Genomic DNA, 19,683 nt, shown 5'->3' on the forward strand with positions numbered 1-19,683 from the left:
GAATGACCAAGAACACGGTGAACATTTGAGAAAGGTGTTAGAAGTATTGAGGAAGGAAGAATTGTACGCTAAGTTTTCAAAGTGTGCATTTTGGTTGGAAGAAGTTCAATTCCTCGGTCACATAGTGAACAAAGAAGGTATTAAGGTGGATCCGGCAAAGATAGAAACTGTTGAAAAGTGGGAAACCCCGAAAACTCCGAAACACATACGCCAGTTTTTAGGACTAGCTGGTTACTACAGAAGGTTCATCCAAGACTTTTCCAGAATAGCAAAACCCTTGACTGCATTAACGCATAAAGGGAAGAAATTTGAATGGAATGATGAACAAGAGAAAGCGTTTCAGTTATTGAAGAAAAAGCTAACTACGGCACCTATATTGTCATTGCCTGAAGGGAATGATGATTTTGTGATTTATTGTGACGCATCAAAGCAAGGTCTCGGTTGTGTATTAATGCAACGAACGAAGGTGATTGCTTATGCGTCTAGACAATTGAAGATTCACGAACAAAATTATACGACGCATGATTTGGAATTAGGCGCGGTTGTTTTTGCATTAAAGACTTGGAGGCACTACTTATATGGGGTCAAAAGTATTATATATACTGACCACAAAAGTCTTCAACACATATTTAATCAGAAACAACTGAATATGAGGCAGCGTAGGTGGATTGAATTATTGAATGATTACGACTTTGAGATTCGTTACCACCCGGGGAAGGCAAATGTGGTAGCCGATGCCTTGAGCAGGAAGGACAGAGAACCCATTCGAGTAAAATCTATGAATATAATGATTCATAATAACATTACTACTCAAATAAAGGAGGCGCAACAAGGAGTTTTAAAAGAGGGAAATTTAAAGGATGAAATACCCAAAGGATCGGAGAAGCATCTTAATATTCGGGAAGACGAAACCCGGTATAGGGCTGAAAGGATTTGGGTACCAAAATTTGGAGATATGAGAGAAATGGTACTTAGAGAAGCTCATAAAACCAGATACTCAATACATCCTGGAACGGGGAAGATGTACAAGGATCTCAAGAAACATTTTTGGTGGCTGGGTATGAAAGCCGATGTTGCTAAATACGTAGGAGAATGTTTGACGTGTTCTAAGGTCAAAGATGAGCATCAGAAACCATCTGGTCTACTTCAACAACCCGAAATCCCGGAATGGAAATGGGAAAACATTACCATGGATTTCATCACTAAATTGCCAAGGACTGCAAGTGGTTTTGATACTATTTGGGTAATAGTTGATCGTCTCACCAAATCAGCACACTTCCTACCAATAAGAGAAGATGACAAGATGGAGAAGTTAGCACGACTGTATTTGAAGGAAGTCGTCTCCAGACATGGAATACCAATCTCTATTATCTCTGATAGGGATGGCAGATTTATTTCAAGATTCTGGCAGACATTACAGCAAGCATTAGGAACTCCTCTAGACATGAGTACTGCCTATCATCCACAAACTGATGGGCAGAGCGAAAGGACGATACAAACGCTTGAAGACATGCTACGAGCATGTGTTATTGATTTCGGAAACAGTTGGGATCGACATCTACCGTTAGCAGAATTTTCCTACAACAACAGCTACCATTCAAGCATTGAGATGGCGCCGTTTGAAGCACTTTATGGTAGAAAGTGCAGGTCTCCGATTTGTTGGAGTGAAGTAGGGGATAGACAGATTACGGGTCCGGAGATTATACAAGAAACTACCGAGAAGATCATCCAAATTCAATAACGGTTGAAAACCGCCCAAAGTCGACAAAAGAGCTACGCTGACATTAAAAGAAAAGATATAGAATTTAAAATTGGAGAGATGGTCATGCTTAAAGTTGCACCTTGGAAAGGCGTTGTTCGATTTGGTAAATGAGGGAAATTAAATCCAAGGTATATTGGACCATTCAAGATTATTGATCGTGTCGGACCAGTAGCTTACCGACTTGAGTTACCTCAACAACTCGCGGCTGTACATAACACTTTCCACGTCTCGAATTTGAAGAAATGTTTTACTAAAGAAGATCTCACTATTCCGTTAGATGAAATCCAAATCAACGAAAAACTTCAATTCATCGAAGAACCCGTCGAAATAATGGATCGTGAGGTTAAAAGACTTAAGCAAAACAAGATACCAATTGTTAAGGTTCGATGGAATGCTCGTAGAGGACCCGAGTTCACCTGGGAGCGTGAAGATCAGATGAAGAAGAAATACCCGCATCTATTTCTGGAAGATTCGTCAACACCTTCAACAGCTTAAAATTTCGGGACGAAATTTATTTAACGGGTAGGTACTGTAGTGACCCGAACTTTTCCATGTTTATATATATTAATTGAGATTGATATTTACATGATTAAATGTTTCCAACATGTTAAGCAATCAAACTTGTTAAGACTTGATTAATTGAAATATGTTTCATATAGACAATTGACCACCCAAGTTGATCGGTGATTCACGAACGTTAAAACTTGTAAAAACTATATGATGACATATATATGGATATATATATATATATAGTTAACATGATACTATGATAATAAAACATATCATAAAGTATATTAACAATGAACTACATATGTAAAAACAAGACTACTAACTTAATGATTTTTAAACGAGACATATATGTAACGATTATCGTTGTAAAGACATTTAATGTATATATATCATATTAAGAGATATTCATACATGATAATATCATGATAATATAATAATTTAAAATCTCATTTGATATTATAAACATTGGGTTAACAACATTTAACAAGATCGTTAATCTAAAGGTTTCAAAACAAAACTTACATGTAACGACTAACGATGACTTAACGACTCAGTTAAAATGTATATACATGTAGTGTTTTAATATGTATTTATACACTTTTGAAAGACTTCAATACACTTATCAAAATACTTCTACTTAACAAAAATTCTTACAATTACATCCTCGTTCAGTTTCATCAACAATTCTACTCGTATGCACCCGTATTCGTACTCGTACAATACACAGATTTTAGATGTATGTACTATTGGTATATACACTCCAATGATCAGCTCTTAGCAGCCCATGTGAGTCACCTAACACATGTGGGAACCATAATTTGGCAACTAGCATGAAATATCTCATAAAATTACAAAAATATGAGTAATCATTCATGACTTATTTACATGAAAACAAAATTACATATCCTTTATATCTAATCCATACACCAACGACCAAAAACACCTACAAACACTTTCATTCTTCAATTTTCTTCATCTAATTAATCTCTCTCAAGTTCTATCTTCAAGTTCTAAGTGTTCTTCATAAATTCCAAAAGTTCTAGTTTCATAAAATCAAGAATACTTTCAAGTTTGCTAGCTCACTTCCAATCTTGTAAGGTGATCATCCAACCTCAAGAAATCTTTGTTTCTTACAGTAGGTTATCATTCTAATACAAGGTAATAATCATATTCAAACTTTGGTTCAATTTCTATAACTATAACAATCTTATTTCAAGTGATGATCTTACTTGAACTTGTTTTCGTGTCATGATTCTGCTTCAAGAACTTCGAGCCATCCAAGGATCCATTGAAGCTAGATCCATTTTTCTCTTTTCCAGTAGGTTTATCCAAGGAACTTAAGGTAGTAATGATGTTCATAACATCATTCGATTCATACATATAAAGCTATCTTATTCGAAGGTTTAAACTTGTAATCACTAGAACATAGTTTAGTTAATTCTAAACTTGTTCGCAAACAAAAGTTAATCCTTCTAACTTGACTTTTAAAATCAACTAAACACATGTTCTATATCTATATGATATGCTAACTTAATGATTTAAAACCTGGCAACACGAAAAACACCGTAAAACCGGATTTACGCCGTCGTAGTAACACCGCGGGCTGTTTTGGGTTAGTTAATTAAAAACTATGATAAACTTTGATTTAAAAGTTGTTATTCTGAGAAAATGATTTTTATTATGAACATGAAACTATATCCAAAAATTATGGTTAAACTCAAAGTGGAAGTATGTTTTCTAAAATGGTCATCTAGACGTCGTTCTTTCGACTGAAATGACTACCTTTACAAAAACGAATTGTAACTTATTTTTCCGACTATAAACCTATACTTTTTCTATTTAGATTCATAAAATAGAGTTCAATATGAAACCATAGCAATTTGATTCACTCAAAACGGATTTAAAATGAAGAAGTTATGGGTAAAACAAGATTGGATAATTTTTCTCATTTTAGCTACGTGAAAATTGGTAACAAATCTATTCCAACCATAACTTAATCAACTTGTATTGTATATTATGTAATCTTGAGATACCATAGACACGTATACAATGTTTCGACCTATCATGTCGACACATCTATATATATTTCGGAACAACCATAGACACTCTATATGTGAATGTTGGAGTTAGCTATACAGGGTTGAGGTTGATTCCAAAATATATATAGTTTGAGTTGTGATCAATACTGAGATACGTATACACTGGGTCGTGGATTGATTCAAGATAATATTTATCGATTTATTTCTGTACATCTAACTGTGGACAACTAGTTGTAGGTTACTAACGAGGACAGCTGACTTAATAAACTTAAAACATCAAAATATATTAAAAGTGTTGTAAATATATTTTGAACATACTTTGATATATATGTATATATTGTTATAGGTTCGTGAATCAACCAGTGGCCAAGTCTTACTTCCCGACGAAGTAAAAAATCTGTGAAAGTGAGTTATAGTCCCACTTTTAAAATCTAATATTTTTGGGATGAGAATACATGCAGGTTTTATAAATGATTTACAAAATAGACACAAGTACGTGAAACTACATTCTATGGTTGAATTATCAAAATCGAATATGCCCCTTTTTATTAAGTCTGGTAATCTAAGAATTAGGGAACAGACACCCTAATTGACGCGAATCCTAAAGATAGATCTATTGGGCCTCACAAACCCCATCCAAAGTACCGGATGCTTTAGTACTTCGAAATTTATATCATATCCGAAGGGTGTCCCGGAATGATGGGGATATTCTTATATATGCATCTTGTTAATGTCGGTTACCAGGTGTTCACCATATGAATGATTTTTATCTCTATGTATGGGATGTGTATTGAAATATGAAATCTTGTGGTCTATTGTTATGATTTGATATATATAGGTTAAACCTATAACTCACCAACATTTTTGTTGACGTTTAAAGCATGTTTATTCTCAGGTGAATATTAAGAGCTTCCGCTGTTGCATACTAAAATAAGGACAAGATTTGGAGTCCATGTTTGTATGATATTGTGTAAAAACTGCATTCAAGAAACTGATTTCGATGTAACATATTTGTATTGTAAACCATTATGTAATGGTCGTGTGTAAACAGGATATTTTAGATTATCATTATTTGATAATCTACGTAAAGCTTTTTAAACCTTTATTTATGAAATAAAGGTTATGGTTTGTTTTAAAATGAATGCAGTCTTTGAAAAACGTCTCATATAGAGGTCAAAACCTCGCAACGAAATCAATTAATATGGAACGTTTTTAATCAATAAGAACGGGACATTTCACATACCTTGACAAGTTTGTCATTGTTTTCATTGATGACATACTTATTTACTCAAAGAATGACCAAGAACACGGTGAACATTTGAGAAAGGTGTTAGAAGTATTGAGGAAGGAAGAATTGTACGCTAAGTTTTCAAAGTGTGCATTTTGGTTGGAAGAAGTTCAATTCCTCGGTCACATAGTGAACAAAGAAGGTATTAAGGTGGATCCGGCAAAGATAGAAACTGTTAAAAAGTGGGAAACTCCGAAAACTCCGAAACACATACGCCAGTTTTTAGGACTAGCTGGTTACTACAGAAGGTTCATCCAAGACTTTTCCAGAATAGCAAAACCCTTGACTGCATTAACGCATAAAGGGAAGAAATTTGAATGGAATGATGAACAAGAGAAAGCGTTTCAGTTATTGAAGAAAAAGCTAACTACGGCACCTATATTGTCATTGCCTGAAGGGAATGATGATTTTGTGATTTATTGTGACACATCAAAGCAAGGTCTCGGTTGTGTATTAATGCAACGAACGAAGTTGATTGCTTATGCGTCTAGACAATTGAAGATTCACGAACAAAATTATACGACGCATGATTTGGAATTAGGAGCGGTTGTTTTTGCATTAAAGACTTGGAGGCACTACTTATATGGGGTCATAAGTATTATATATACCGACCACAAAAGTCTTTAACACATATTTAATCAGAAACAACTGAATATGAGGCAGTGTAGGTGGATTGAATTATTGAATGATTACGACTTTGAGATTCGTTACCACCCGGGGAAGGCAAATGTGGTAGCCGATGCCTTGAGTAGGAAGGACAGAGAACCCATTCGAGTAAAATCTATGAATATAATGATTCATAATAACCTTACTACTCAAATAAAGGAGGCGCAACAAGGAGTTTTAAAAGAGGGAAATTTAAAGGATGAAATACCCAAAGGATCGGAGAAGCATCTTAATATTCGGGAAGACGGAACCCGGTATAGGGCTGAAAGGATTTGGGTACCAAAATTTGGAGATATGAGAGAAATGGTACTTAGAGAAGCTCATAAAACCAGATACTCAATACATCCTGGAACGGGGAAGATGTACAAGGATCTCAAGAAACATTTTTGGTGGCCGGGTATGAAAGCCGATGTTGCTAAATACGTAGGAGAATGTTTGATGTGTTCTAAGGTCAAAGCTGAGCATCAGAAACCATCAGGTCTACTTCAACAACCCGAAATCCCGAAATGGAAATGGGAAAACATTACCATGGATTTCATCACTAAATTGCCAAGGACTGCAAGTGGTTTTGATACTATTTGGGTAATAGTTGATCGTCTCACCAAATCAGCACACTTCCTGCCAATAAGAGAAGATGACAAGATGGAGAAGTTAGCACGACTGTATTTGAAGGAAGTCGTCTCCAGACATGGAATACCAATCTCTATTATCTCTGATAGGGATGGCAGATTTATTTCAAGATTCTGGCAGACATTACAGCAAGCATTAGGAACTCGTCTAGACATGAGTACTGCCTATCATCCACAAACTGATGGGCAGAGCGAAAGGACGATACAAACCCTTGAAGACATGCTACGAGCATTTGTTATTGATTTCGGAAACAGTTGGCATCAACATCTACCGTTAGCAGAATTTTCCTACAACAACAGCTACCATTCAATCATTGAGATGGCGCCGTTTGAAGCACTTTATGGTAGAAAGTGCAGGTCTCCGATTTGTTGGAGTGAAGTGGGGGATAGACAGATTACGGGTCCGGAGATTATACAAGAAACTACCGAGAAGATCATCCAAATTCAACAACGGTTGAAAACCGCCCAAAGTCGACAAAAGAGCTACGCTGACATTAAAAGAAAAGATATAGAATTTGAAATTGGAGAGATGGTCATGCTTAAAGTTGCACCTTAGAAAGGCGTTGTTTGATTTGGTAAACGAGGGAAATTAAATCCAAGGTATATTGGACCATTCAAGATTATTGATCGTGTCGGACCAGTAGCTTACCGACTTGAGTTACCTCAACAACTCGCGGCTGTACATAACACTTTCCACGTCTCGAATTTGAAGAAATGTTTTGCTAAAGAAGATCTCACTATTCCGTTAGATGAAATCCAAATCAACGAAAAACTTCTATTCGTCGAAGAACCCGTCGAAATAATGGATCGTGAGGTTAAAAGACTTAAGCAAAACAAGATACCAATTGTTAAGGTTCGATGGAATGCTCGTAGAGGACCTGAGTTCACCTGGGAGCATGAAGATCAGATGAAGAAGAAATACCCGCATCTATTTCCAGAAGATTCGTCAACACCTTCAACAGCTTAAAATTTCGGGACGAAATTTATTTAACGGGTAGGTACTGTAGTGACCCGAACTTTTCCATGTTTATATATATTAATTGAGATTGATATTTACATGATTAAATATTTCCAACATGTTAAGCAATCAAACTTGTTAAGACTTGATTAATTGAAATATGTTTCATATAGACAATTGACCACCCAAGTTGACCGGTGATTCACGAACGTTAAAACTTGTAAAAACTATATGATGACATATATATGGATATATATATATAGTTAACATGATACTATGATAAGTAAACATATCATTAAGTATATTAACAATGAACTACATATGTAAAAACAAGACTACTAACTTAATGATTTTTAAACGAGACATATATGTAACTATTATCGTTGTAAAGACATTTAATGTATATATATCATATTAAGAGATATTCATACATGATAATATCATGATAATATAATAATTTAAAATCTCATTTGATATTATAAACATTGGGTTAACAACATTTAACAAGATCGTTAACCTAAAGGTTTCAAAACAACACTTACATGTAACGACTAACGATGACTTAACGACTCAGTTAAAATGTATATACATGTAGTGTTTTAATATGTATTTATACACTTTTGAAAGACTTCAATACACTTATCAAAATACTTCTACTTAATAAAAATGCTTACAATTACATCCTCGTTCAGTTTCATCAACAATTCTACTCGTATGCACCCGTATTCGTACTCGTACAATACATAGCTTTTAGATGTATGTACTATTGGTATATACACTCCAATGATCAGCTCTTAGCAGCCCATGTGAGTCACCTAACACATGTGGGAACCATCATTTGGCAACTAGCATGAAATATCTCATAAAATTACAAAAATATGAGTAATCATTCATGACTTATTTACATGAAAAAAAATTACATATCCTTTATATCTAATCCATACACCAACGACCAAAAACACCTACAAACACTTTCATTCTTCAATTTTATTCATCTAATTGATCTCTCTCAAGTTCTATCTTCAAGTTCTAAGTGTTCTTCATAAATTCTACAAGTTCTAGTTACTTAAAATCAAGAATACTTTCAAGTTTGCTAGCTCACTTCCAATCTTGTAAGGTGATCATCCAACCTCAAGAAATCTTTGTTTCTTACAGTAGGTTATCATTCTAATACAAGGTAATAATCATATTCAAACTTTGGTTCAATTTCTATAACTATAACAATCTTATTTCAAGTGATGATCTTACTTGAACTTGTTTTCGTGTCATGATTCTGCTTCAAGAACTTCGACCCATCCAAGGATCCGTTGAAGCTAGATCCATTTTTCTCTTTTCCAGTAGGTTTATCCAAGGAACTTAAGGTGGTTATGATGTTCATAACATCATTCGATTCATATATATAAAGCTATCTTATTCGAAGGTTTAAACTTGTAATCACTAGAACATAGTTTAGTTAATTCTAAACTTGTTCGCAAACAAAAGTTAATCCTTCTAACTTGACTTTTAAAATCAACTAAACACATATTCTATATCTATATGATATGCTAACTTAATGATTTAAAACCTGGAAACACGAAAAACACCGTAAAACCGGATTTACGCCGTCGTAGTAACACCGCGGGCTGTTTTGGGTTAGTTAATTAAAAACTATGATAAACTTTGATTTAAAAGTTGTTATTCTGAGAAAATGATTTTTATTATGAACATGAAACTATATCAAAAAATTATGGCTAAACTCAAAGTGGAAGTATGTTTTCTAAAATGGTCATCTAGACGTCGTTCTTTCGACTGAAATGACTACCTTTACAAAAATGACTTGTAACTTATTTTTCTAACTATAAACCTATACTTTTTCTGTTTAGATTCATAAAATAGAGTTCAATATGAAACCATAGCAATTTGATTCACTCAAAACGGATTTAAAATGAAGAAGTTATGGGTAAAACAAGATTGGATAATTTTTCTCATTTAAGCTACGTGAAAATTGGTAACAAATCTATTCCAACCATAACTTAATCAACTTGTATTGTATATTATATAATCTTGAGATACCATAGACACGTATACAATGTTTCGACCTATCATGTCGACACATCTATATATATTTCGGAACAACTATAGACACTCTATATGTGAATGTTGGAGTTAGCTATACAGGGTTGAGGTTGATTCCAAAATATATATAGTTTGAGTTGTGATCAATACTGAGATACGTATACACTGGGTCGTGGATTGATTCAAGATAATATGAGTATTAAAAGTGGGACATTTTATCATTAGATATAAAGGATATCATAATAATTGTATTATAAACATATTTCAATTGTCTCTATGTATGGGATGTGTATTGAAATATGAAATCTTGTGGTCTATTATTATGATTTGATATATATAGGTTAAACCTATAACTCACCAACATTTTTGTTGACGTTTTAAGCATGTTTATTATCAGGTGATTATTAAGAGCTTCCGCTGTCGCATACTTAAATAAGGACGAGATTTGGAGTCCATGCTTGTATGATATTGTGTAAAAACTGCAACTTTTCCATGTTTATATATATTAATTGAGATTGATATTTACATGATTAAATGTTTCTAACATGTTAAGCAATCAAACTTGTTAAGACTTGATTAATTGAAATATGTTTCATATAGACAATTGACCACCCAAGTTGACCGGTGATTCACGAACGTTAAAACTTGTAAAAACAATATGATGACATATATATGGATATATATATAGTTAACATGATACTATGATAAGTAAACATATCATTAAGTATATTAACAATGAACTACATATGTAAAAACAAGACTACTAACTTAATGATTTTTAAACGAGACATATATGTAACGATTATCGTTGTAAAGACATTTAATGTATATATATCATATTAGGAGATATTCATACATGATAATATCATGATAATATAATAATTTAAAATCTCATTTGATATTATAAACATTGGGTTAACAACATTTAACAAGATCGTTAACCTAAAGGTTTCAAAACAACACTTACATGTAACGACTAACGATGACTTAACGACTCAGTTAAAATGTATATACATGTAGTGTTTTAATATGTATTTATACACTTTTTAAAGACTTCAATACACTTATAAAAATACTTCTACTTAACAAAAATGCTTACAATTACATCCTCGTTCTGTTTCATCAACAATTCTACTCGTATGCACCCGTATTCGTACTCGTACAATACACAGCTTTTAGATGTATGTACTATTGGTATATACACTCCAATGATCAGCTCTTAGCAGCCCATGTGAGTCACCTAACACATGTGAGAACCATCATTTGGCAACTAGCATGAAATATCTCATAAAATTACAAAAATATGAGTAATCATTCATGACTTATTTACATGAAAACAAAATTACATATCCTTTATATCTAATCCATACACCAACGACTAAAAACACCTACAAACACTTTCATTCTTCAATTTTCTTCATCTAATTGATCTCTCTCAAGTTCTATCTTCAAGTTCTAAGTGTTCTTCATAAATTCTACAAGTTCTAGTTACATAAAATCAAGAATACTTTCAAGTTTGCTAGCTCACTTCCAATCTTGTAAGGTGATCATCCAACCTCAAGAAATCTTTGTTTCTTACAGTAGGTTATCATTCTAATACAAGGTAATAATCATATTCAAACTTTGGTTCAATTTCTATAACTATAACAATCTTATTTCAAGTGATGATCTTACTTGAACTTGTTTTCGTGTCATGATTCTGCTTCAAGAACTTCGAGCCATCCAAGGATCCGTTGAAGCTAGATCCATTTTTCTCTTTTCCAGTAGGTTTATCCAATGAACTTAAGGTAGTAATGATGTTCTTAACATCATTCGATTCATACATATAAAGCTATCTTATTCGAAGGTTTAAACTTGTAATCACTAGAACATAGTTTAGTTAATTCTAAACTTGTTCGCAAACAAAAGTTAATCCTTCTAAATTGACTTTTAAAATCAACTAAACACATGTTCTATATCTATATGATATGCTAACTTAATGATTTAAAACCTGGAAACACGAAAAACACAGTAAAATCGGATTTACGCCGTCGTAGTAACACCGCGGGCTGTTTTGGGTTAGTTAATTAAAAACTATAATAAACTTTGATTTAAAAGTTGTTATTCTGAGAAAATTATTTTTATTATGAACATGAAACTATATCCAAAAATTATGGTTAAACTCAAAGTGGAAGTATGTTTTCTAAAATGGTCATCTAGACGTCGTTCTTTCGACTGAAATGACTACCTTTATAAAAATGACTTGTAACTTATTTTTCCGACTATAAACCTATAATTTTTCTGTTTAGATTCATAAAATAGAGTTCAGTATGAAACCATAGCAATTTGATTCACTCAAAACGGATTTAAAATGAAGAAGTTATGGGTAAAACAAGATTGGATAATTTTTCTCATTTTAGCTACGTGAAAATTGGTAACAAATCTATTCCAACCATAACTTAATCAACTTGTATTGTATATTATGTAATCTTGAGATACCATAGACACGTATACAATGTTTCGACCTATCATGTCGACACATCTATATATATTTCGGAACAACCATAGACACTCTATATGTGAATGTTGGAGTTAGCTATACAGAGTTGAGGTTGATTCCAAAATATATATAGTTTGAGTTGTGATCAATACTGAGATACGTATACACTGGGTCGTGGATTGATTCAAGATAATATTTATCGATTTATTTCTGTACATCTAACTGTGGACAACTAGTTGTAGGTTACTAACGAGGACAGCTGACTTAATAAACTTAAAACATCAAAATATATTAAAAGTGTTGTAAATATATTTTGAACATACTTTGATATATATGTATATATTGTTATAGGTTTGTGAATCAACCAGTGGCCAAGTCTTACTTCCCGACGAAGTAAAAATCTGTGAAAGTGAGTTATAGTCCCACTTTTAAAATCTAATATTTTTGGGATGAGAATACATGCAGGTTTTATAAATGATTTACAAAATAGACACAAGTAAGTGAAACTACATTCTATGGTTGAATTATCGAAATCGAATATGCCCCTTTTTATTAAGTCTGGTAATCTAAGAATTAGGGAACAGACACCCTAATTGACGCGAATCCTAAAGATAGATCTATTGGGCCTAACAAACCCCATCCAAAGTACCGGATGCTTTAGTACTTCGAAATTTATATCATATCCGAAGGGTGTCCCGGAATGATGGGGATATTCTTATATATGCATCTTGTTAATGTCGGTTACCAGGTGTTCACCATATGAATGACTTTTATCTCTATGTATGGGATGTGTATTGAAATATGAAATCTTGTGGTCTATTATTATGATTTGATATATATAGGTTAAACCTATAACTCACCAACATTTTTGTTGACGTTTTAAGCATGTTTATTCTCAGGTGATTATTAAGAGCTTCCGCTGTCGCATACTTAAATAAGGACGAGATTTGGAGTCCATGCTTGTATGATATTGTGTAAAAACTGCATTCAAGAAACTTATTTTGTTGTAACATATTTGTATTGTAAACCATTATGTAATGGTCGTGTGTAAACAGGATATTTTAGATTATCATTATTTGATTATCTACGTAAAGCTTTTTAAACCTTTATTGATGAAATAAAGGTTATGGTTTGTTTTAAAATGAATGCAGTCTTTGAAAAACGTCTCATATAGAGGTCAAAACCTTGCAACGAAATCAATTAATATGGAACGTTTTTAATCAATAAGAACGGGACATTTCAGCTTCCGCTGTGTACTAGTCTTGCCATAGACACCCGCTGATCTAGTGTTATCACCGCATGAACTGTTTATCTTGCATTCAAACTTTAATACATTTGAAACTATGTTTTGTAACGACCTAAGGGTCACATACATTTATTCATGCTTGCTATTCGTAGAAGCATACTATTGGTTGTAAAACACTTGACGTTCCTTATGACGTCACCTTTTATCATGAATGCAAACGTATTTTGAAATAGCATATAGTGTTTGACCTTGTAATGATCCTGTTGTTGATGGTCCGTACACGATGATTTACTACGGGGCGTCACATATGCGTTTTTTTTTCTTCCGTTAATTTACCAATAAGCTCGGAATGTTCAGATGCTAGAGCTGACATGTTGTATGATAGTTCGTCTATAATAAGAGGATTATCAGACAAATTCAAACCAATTGAAGATGGGTACGGCATGGAAGTGAAACTCTTTAAAGTACTACCATTTCGTTGTAGTATCTTCTCGATTTCATGCAAAGTAAGGTTTTGTAACATTTCTTTGGTTGGTTCTATGCCTGCGTTAATTGAGATTGTATGTAAATTATTATGTGTAAGTAGACGGATAAGATAAATAATATAATATATCATATAATTTTAAATAATATAAAATATAAAATAATAAATATAACGATACCTGAAAGCTGGTGATGAATAATGTCGACAGACAAATACTGAAAAGAGTTTTCGAATACGACTTCAGGTCTACTCATACTATTAGATACAAGTAATTGTGCAAATAAAGATCGGACAAAATTTCCAGAACCCCAAGCACTGGCCTCCTTGATACCGTCGATGTATTCCTGATCATCATCTAATAATCCCATTTCATAGCACGCATCTTTGAAAGTAGAACATACCTTACCATTTACTGTCCGAATATCTTGATATGAAGTAGGACCTTTCACCTTATTCAACAAAATCCGGAGATAAAATAGATCACTAAACTGAATAAAATTGAACCCTTCCGGTCCAGTCCACTAAGATGATTCAAAGGGAATAATAGTTGATTTGTGAGTGAACATTAGCTTAGTTTCATGATTCCAGTGAATTGATCTATATCTGACTGGGTTGTCAACTACAGCTACATTCCGAAGAATGTAATGATGGTGCTCTCTCAAAGCACTTTCAAACTTTGGCTTTAGCATATGTCTAATATTAACACCAATCCTATCACCCTGTAAAAGGAGTTAGTTATATGTGAAGATAACAATTGAATAAAATAAACAATTAACGCACTGAAATTGAAATAATGATTAATATGTTACACAATTTAAATGACATAAATATTAATAGCATAAAATTTGTATAAAATTTGTTACCTGTTCAACAAAAACTATTAACTCCATGGTATCTTTACCGAAATCATACTCTTTTCCATTCATAATCTGTATCTTCATAACCTTAACCCTGATTGAAAAGTTAACTTTTTTTGGAGTTATGTCTCGGATGAATAGCATATTGGAACCCATTAGATAGGAACAACAGAAAAAAAAAAGAAGAATGTAGTTAAAGAGGATATTGTTTACGTATTTACAAACGTAGGTTATTAACGTGTATTTATAAGATGGCAAAACAGAAAACGGGAGTAATCCTTAGGGAAAACGGAATTCTTGTGGAATACGATCCTTAGGGAAAAAGGATTACTTGTGGAATACGAATTTAATTAATTTTCAATAAATCATGATTATATCTGGAATTAAATTTGGAGCATGATTAAATTTGGAGTTTGTATAGCATTACTCCGTATACATTAAACTATTGTGCATAGAAAAAGTAGGGAATTGAAATTACCTTTGACCATATAATCCATAACCTCCAGCTTACAAAATCGAAATGCAAAGGAATGGCAAACATTAATCGTAGTTGTGATGTGATTGATTGTTTAGTAAAATTGAAATTTGAAGATTGAAGGAGGAAATTGTTCAGAGGGAGTGAGATAAAGCCTAAAATACAAACGGGATTGATTTGATAATGATTCTGAATCTGAATTATTTAGTGAGATAAACCCTAAAATACAAACGAGATTGATTTGATAATGATTCTGAATTATTTTATTTTTTATTTTATATATTAAATTATGTAATCTTTTTAAGATTTAGTTAATTATTTAATTGATTTTTTTAATAATAAAACGACACGTAGGATTTTGTATTTGGTTTATTTAATTGATTTTTTTAATAATAAAACGACACGTAGGATTTTGTATTTGGTTAGGATTGATTAATAGAATCACACGTAGGATTAATTTATTTCAGATTTATAAGAGAGTGACACGTAGGATTAATTTAATTCAGTTTAATGAGAGAGTGACACATAGGATTAAAGGGATGCGCTTTATATATATGTATGTATATAATATATATATATATATATATATATATATATATATATATATATATATATATACACACACACACACACATACACGGAATCAAGCTTCAAAAACTAGACATGATAAAGAGAGAAAAAGATTTCAAGTAGTGGCCCATTTATAAAGTTGTTCACCCAATTTGATGACGTCATCATTCCAGCTTACTTTTTGAAACGATGATGGTAGTGTTGAATCCAAAATCTAGAAGAAAAAAAACGATTTATAGTAAAAGAAAAAGAACCTGAGAGGTTTCATGGATGGTGTTGAGGTGTTGGATTAACAATTGATCAGCCATTGTTTCTCCTTTTGAGTGTTCATACCTTTTTCGATTTTGCCAGGCTTTTAAGACCAATAAATATACGTTCTCCTGAATGTATATATTAGCCGAAACCTGAAAATTTATCACCTGCTGTTAGAAATTTAACGTGTTTAACATGTAGCGATGCATGAAATTGAGTAATACATAGAGATTTAATTAAAGAGTGTAACAAATTGAACCTAAACAAATGAAAATGATTACTTTATTAAAACTAAAAGCAGATGAGATTGAAAACATGGAAAGAAGAAGGTCATATGCAATCTTAGACAATAAAATCACAGAAAGCGAAGATTGTAAGTAATAATCGAGTAACAACACATAAACCCTAAATTATTTGGAGAAAATAAACCCTGATCTGAAAGGAAGAATGTAAGACCCTAATATTTATTATACGGAAGTGTAATTATGCTACATAAAGTGCAGGAAGCATTGTGTAATTAAACAAAGCTCAGATTCTGCCCAGACATGGGTGCGCGCCGCGCACGAGCCCAGCGACAGAATTCTGTTTTTTCTATTTTGGGTTTAATGAGGGGCTTTTTGGTCTTTTCACTTGAGGCTGGATGTGAAGCCATATCAGCTGGTTAGATTCAATTTTGGATCACATTTCACATCCATTAACACTCTCAAATCATTCTAGAGAGAGAAGGAGATTTCTAGAGAGAGATTTGGGGTTTTGGAGAAGAAGGAGCTTGAATTGGTCAAAGTCTCGGGTTTTAAAGTTGTTTACCTCGTTCCTAGCTATGTTTTGGTGGTTGTGGTAAGTTCTAACTCCGAATTTCATTGTTTGATTTTGATAATCAAGTTAGGGTTTGAACTTAAATTGATGAGAAACCCATTTAAACTCTTGGAGTGAGTTTAGTGATGCTAGTAATCGGGTTTGTTGTTATTGTTGGTGGATTTTGGGTTGGTGAACTAATTGGCCATGATTAGGACTTGAAATTGGGTTTAATCACTTAAGTTAGTGATTATGGAAGTATTGAAACCCATTTAGGGTTATTTGGTTGACTAGTTTTGACTTTGGGTCAAAATTAGGGTTTATGGGCAATTTGGAGATTTGTAAGTGTTTAACACTTGTGTTCGGGTTTAATTGGCGTGTTAGGACCATTCTCACTTGTGTTAGTGATTATTGGTTAATTTTGGGCGCAGTTTGTACTTGGAAGTGCATTTGGGTCGAATTTGCACTAAGTGTCAAATTGGGTTGGTTTGTAAATCCAATCTAAGTGAGTTGTTGAATTTGTGATAATGGAATAGGTATTTTCCATTGGCGAGGTGCGGATTACTTGGAAGCATTCATCAAGGCGACAAGGTGAGTGTTAATATCCTATGTGCATATGTATGTGTAGGATGGGTGCGGGTCGGGTGAAGTGGTTCTCGGTTATAGAGCTCACTTCACATATAGGTGGATTCGATGGACTTTGGTATGAGTCCAATTGGCACGGTTGTGCGTTTTGGTTGACCTCCTTTTGGCAAGGTGTACACTTATGTGTACGTTATCACATGTATTGTGATGTGGTTGTGGATAACCCCGATGTGGTGGATTTTATAATCCCGTGACCGTGGGTTTGAGTTGGAGAAGTGAATCGCGTGTAGTTCGGATTCACGATGACGCGTGTAGTTCGGTCATCTTATCAAAATGAATCTCGTGTAGTTCGAATTCATGGTGACTCGTGTAGTTCGGTGATCTTATTGAGGTAGTAATCTCGTGTGGTTTCGGATTACTAAGGCTCGTGTAGTTCGGCCAACCTCGATGTTGTGAAGATAGTAATCTCGTGTGGTTTCGGATTACTAAGGCTCGTGTAGTTCGGCCAATCTTCATTGTGGTATTTGGTTCTCGGTATTGGGTTAAGGTGTTAACCTTGTTCGTTTATATTGTTATATATTAATGTATTGTTGTGTTGTAGCTAACCCTCCGGGTGTAGCTATTTGGCGTGGTTCACATCGTCGTTGGTGAACTTATAATTGTTGTTGTATCTTTAGCTCATTGCTTAGAGATCGTACGGTATGCTTAATGTAGTGCCTTATATATGGATGCTTCGGTATGCGGTATTTGTTATTTCGTGGCGTGTCCATTTTATGCATATATATGTATGTAGTATATTATCATTCACTAAGCATTAGCTTACCCTCTCGTTGTTGACATTTTTATAGATTGCATGGATGCGGTGGCTCGGGTAAACGGGGACTAGTGGACTCGCATAGTTGCTTTAGAAGATCTTGCTTTTGGATGGATTAGGATTGGGTAGCGTATCCCCAATCGCCATGCTCGGTCTTTATTTTGTGTTAAAAATCATGTGGCCGAAACTTGTATTTTGTACGAAAGTCGTAAAACGGCCGATGTGGGCCCGGTCTCGTAAAACTCATTTTATTATTGGAACGTGTTAGTTTTAACTAATATAAATTGTTGTGAAAAGCGTTTGGTCTAAAAGTGTCAGGAAGTCGAAGATCTTTTCGCGAAAAATGGACATTTTGATCAGAACTGTCACAGGCCTTGTGTGCGCCGCGCACAGTCAGTGGTGCGCGCCGCACACCCTTCTGTCCAGTTTAAATTTTTTTTTTATTCCGCGTTTTTGGTTGGTTAACGGGTTGGGTTGTTACAAGTGGTATCAGAGCATGGTCTAAGGGATTTAGGTGACTTGAGATAGGTGCCTAGACTTAGAATTTTGTGTGTGCTTAATTTGTTGCAAGACTTGTAGGATTACGGGTCGGAATGAGTTATAGTTAGTGCCTTGATTGTAGGTGGACTAACATTTATATTAGTAATGCGGATATTATTAATATATTATTTGTGTTGTGGTGTAATTCTCGCGTGTGTTTATATCGCGTAGAATTCTGTTTGTGTTTGTTTATATCATCGAAAGAGGCGGTTGTTGTACTAACGAGTTGATGCGGCGTGTGTGCGTAATAAGGACTTGCAAACCTTATTACGGGTGCAAATCGTGTCTAACAAGTGATGTACGACGAGTGTTTAGCAAGATGGGCCGGTGTTGTGTGTGTGGTTTTATACGTTCGTGATCTAATCGCTTTGCATTCCTTAGAATGGCGACGGGAAGTGGGATCGAGACGAACGATTTGGAGTTTAACGCTAGAGTTGCGGCCGCCGTTGCGGAGCAAATGAGTGCGTTTCGAGAAGAAATGGATAGGAAGTATTCCGAACTTCAAAGTAGTAGCGAAATGGAGCGTTGTCTTAAGAGCTTCGTGAGGACTAAACCCCCGATGTACGACGGAAAACCGGATCCTTTGATAAGCACAACTTGGATTTCGGACGTCGAAGGGTGTTTCCGTACTATTGATTGCCCTCCTGAGAGAAAGACGAGACTCGCTACGAGTTTGTTG

General features: G+C 34.0%; 1 protein-coding gene across 1 annotated transcript in view; it reads right to left on the bottom strand.

Moving 5' to 3' along the window:
- Positions 1 to 15,129, bottom strand: part of LOC139860395 (uncharacterized) — a 96,436-nt gene extending 81,307 nt beyond the window's left edge. Inside the window, exons 1-4 of the mRNA XM_071849158.1 lie at positions 14,980 to 15,129; positions 14,725 to 14,835; positions 14,295 to 14,565; positions 13,969 to 14,175 (exon numbers count right to left, since the gene is read on the bottom strand). Of these exons, the coding sequence (XP_071705259.1) occupies positions 13,969 to 14,175; positions 14,295 to 14,565; positions 14,725 to 14,835; positions 14,980 to 15,129 (739 nt within the window). The remainder of the gene's footprint in view (positions 1 to 13,968; positions 14,176 to 14,294; positions 14,566 to 14,724; positions 14,836 to 14,979) is intronic.
- Between the last annotated feature and the right edge of the window lie 4,554 nt (positions 15,130 to 19,683).

The sequence above is a fragment of the Rutidosis leptorrhynchoides genome, chromosome 7, assembly GCF_046630445.1.
Source record: "Rutidosis leptorrhynchoides isolate AG116_Rl617_1_P2 chromosome 7, CSIRO_AGI_Rlap_v1, whole genome shotgun sequence".
Classification (NCBI taxonomy): Eukaryota; Viridiplantae; Streptophyta; class Magnoliopsida; order Asterales; family Asteraceae; genus Rutidosis; species Rutidosis leptorrhynchoides.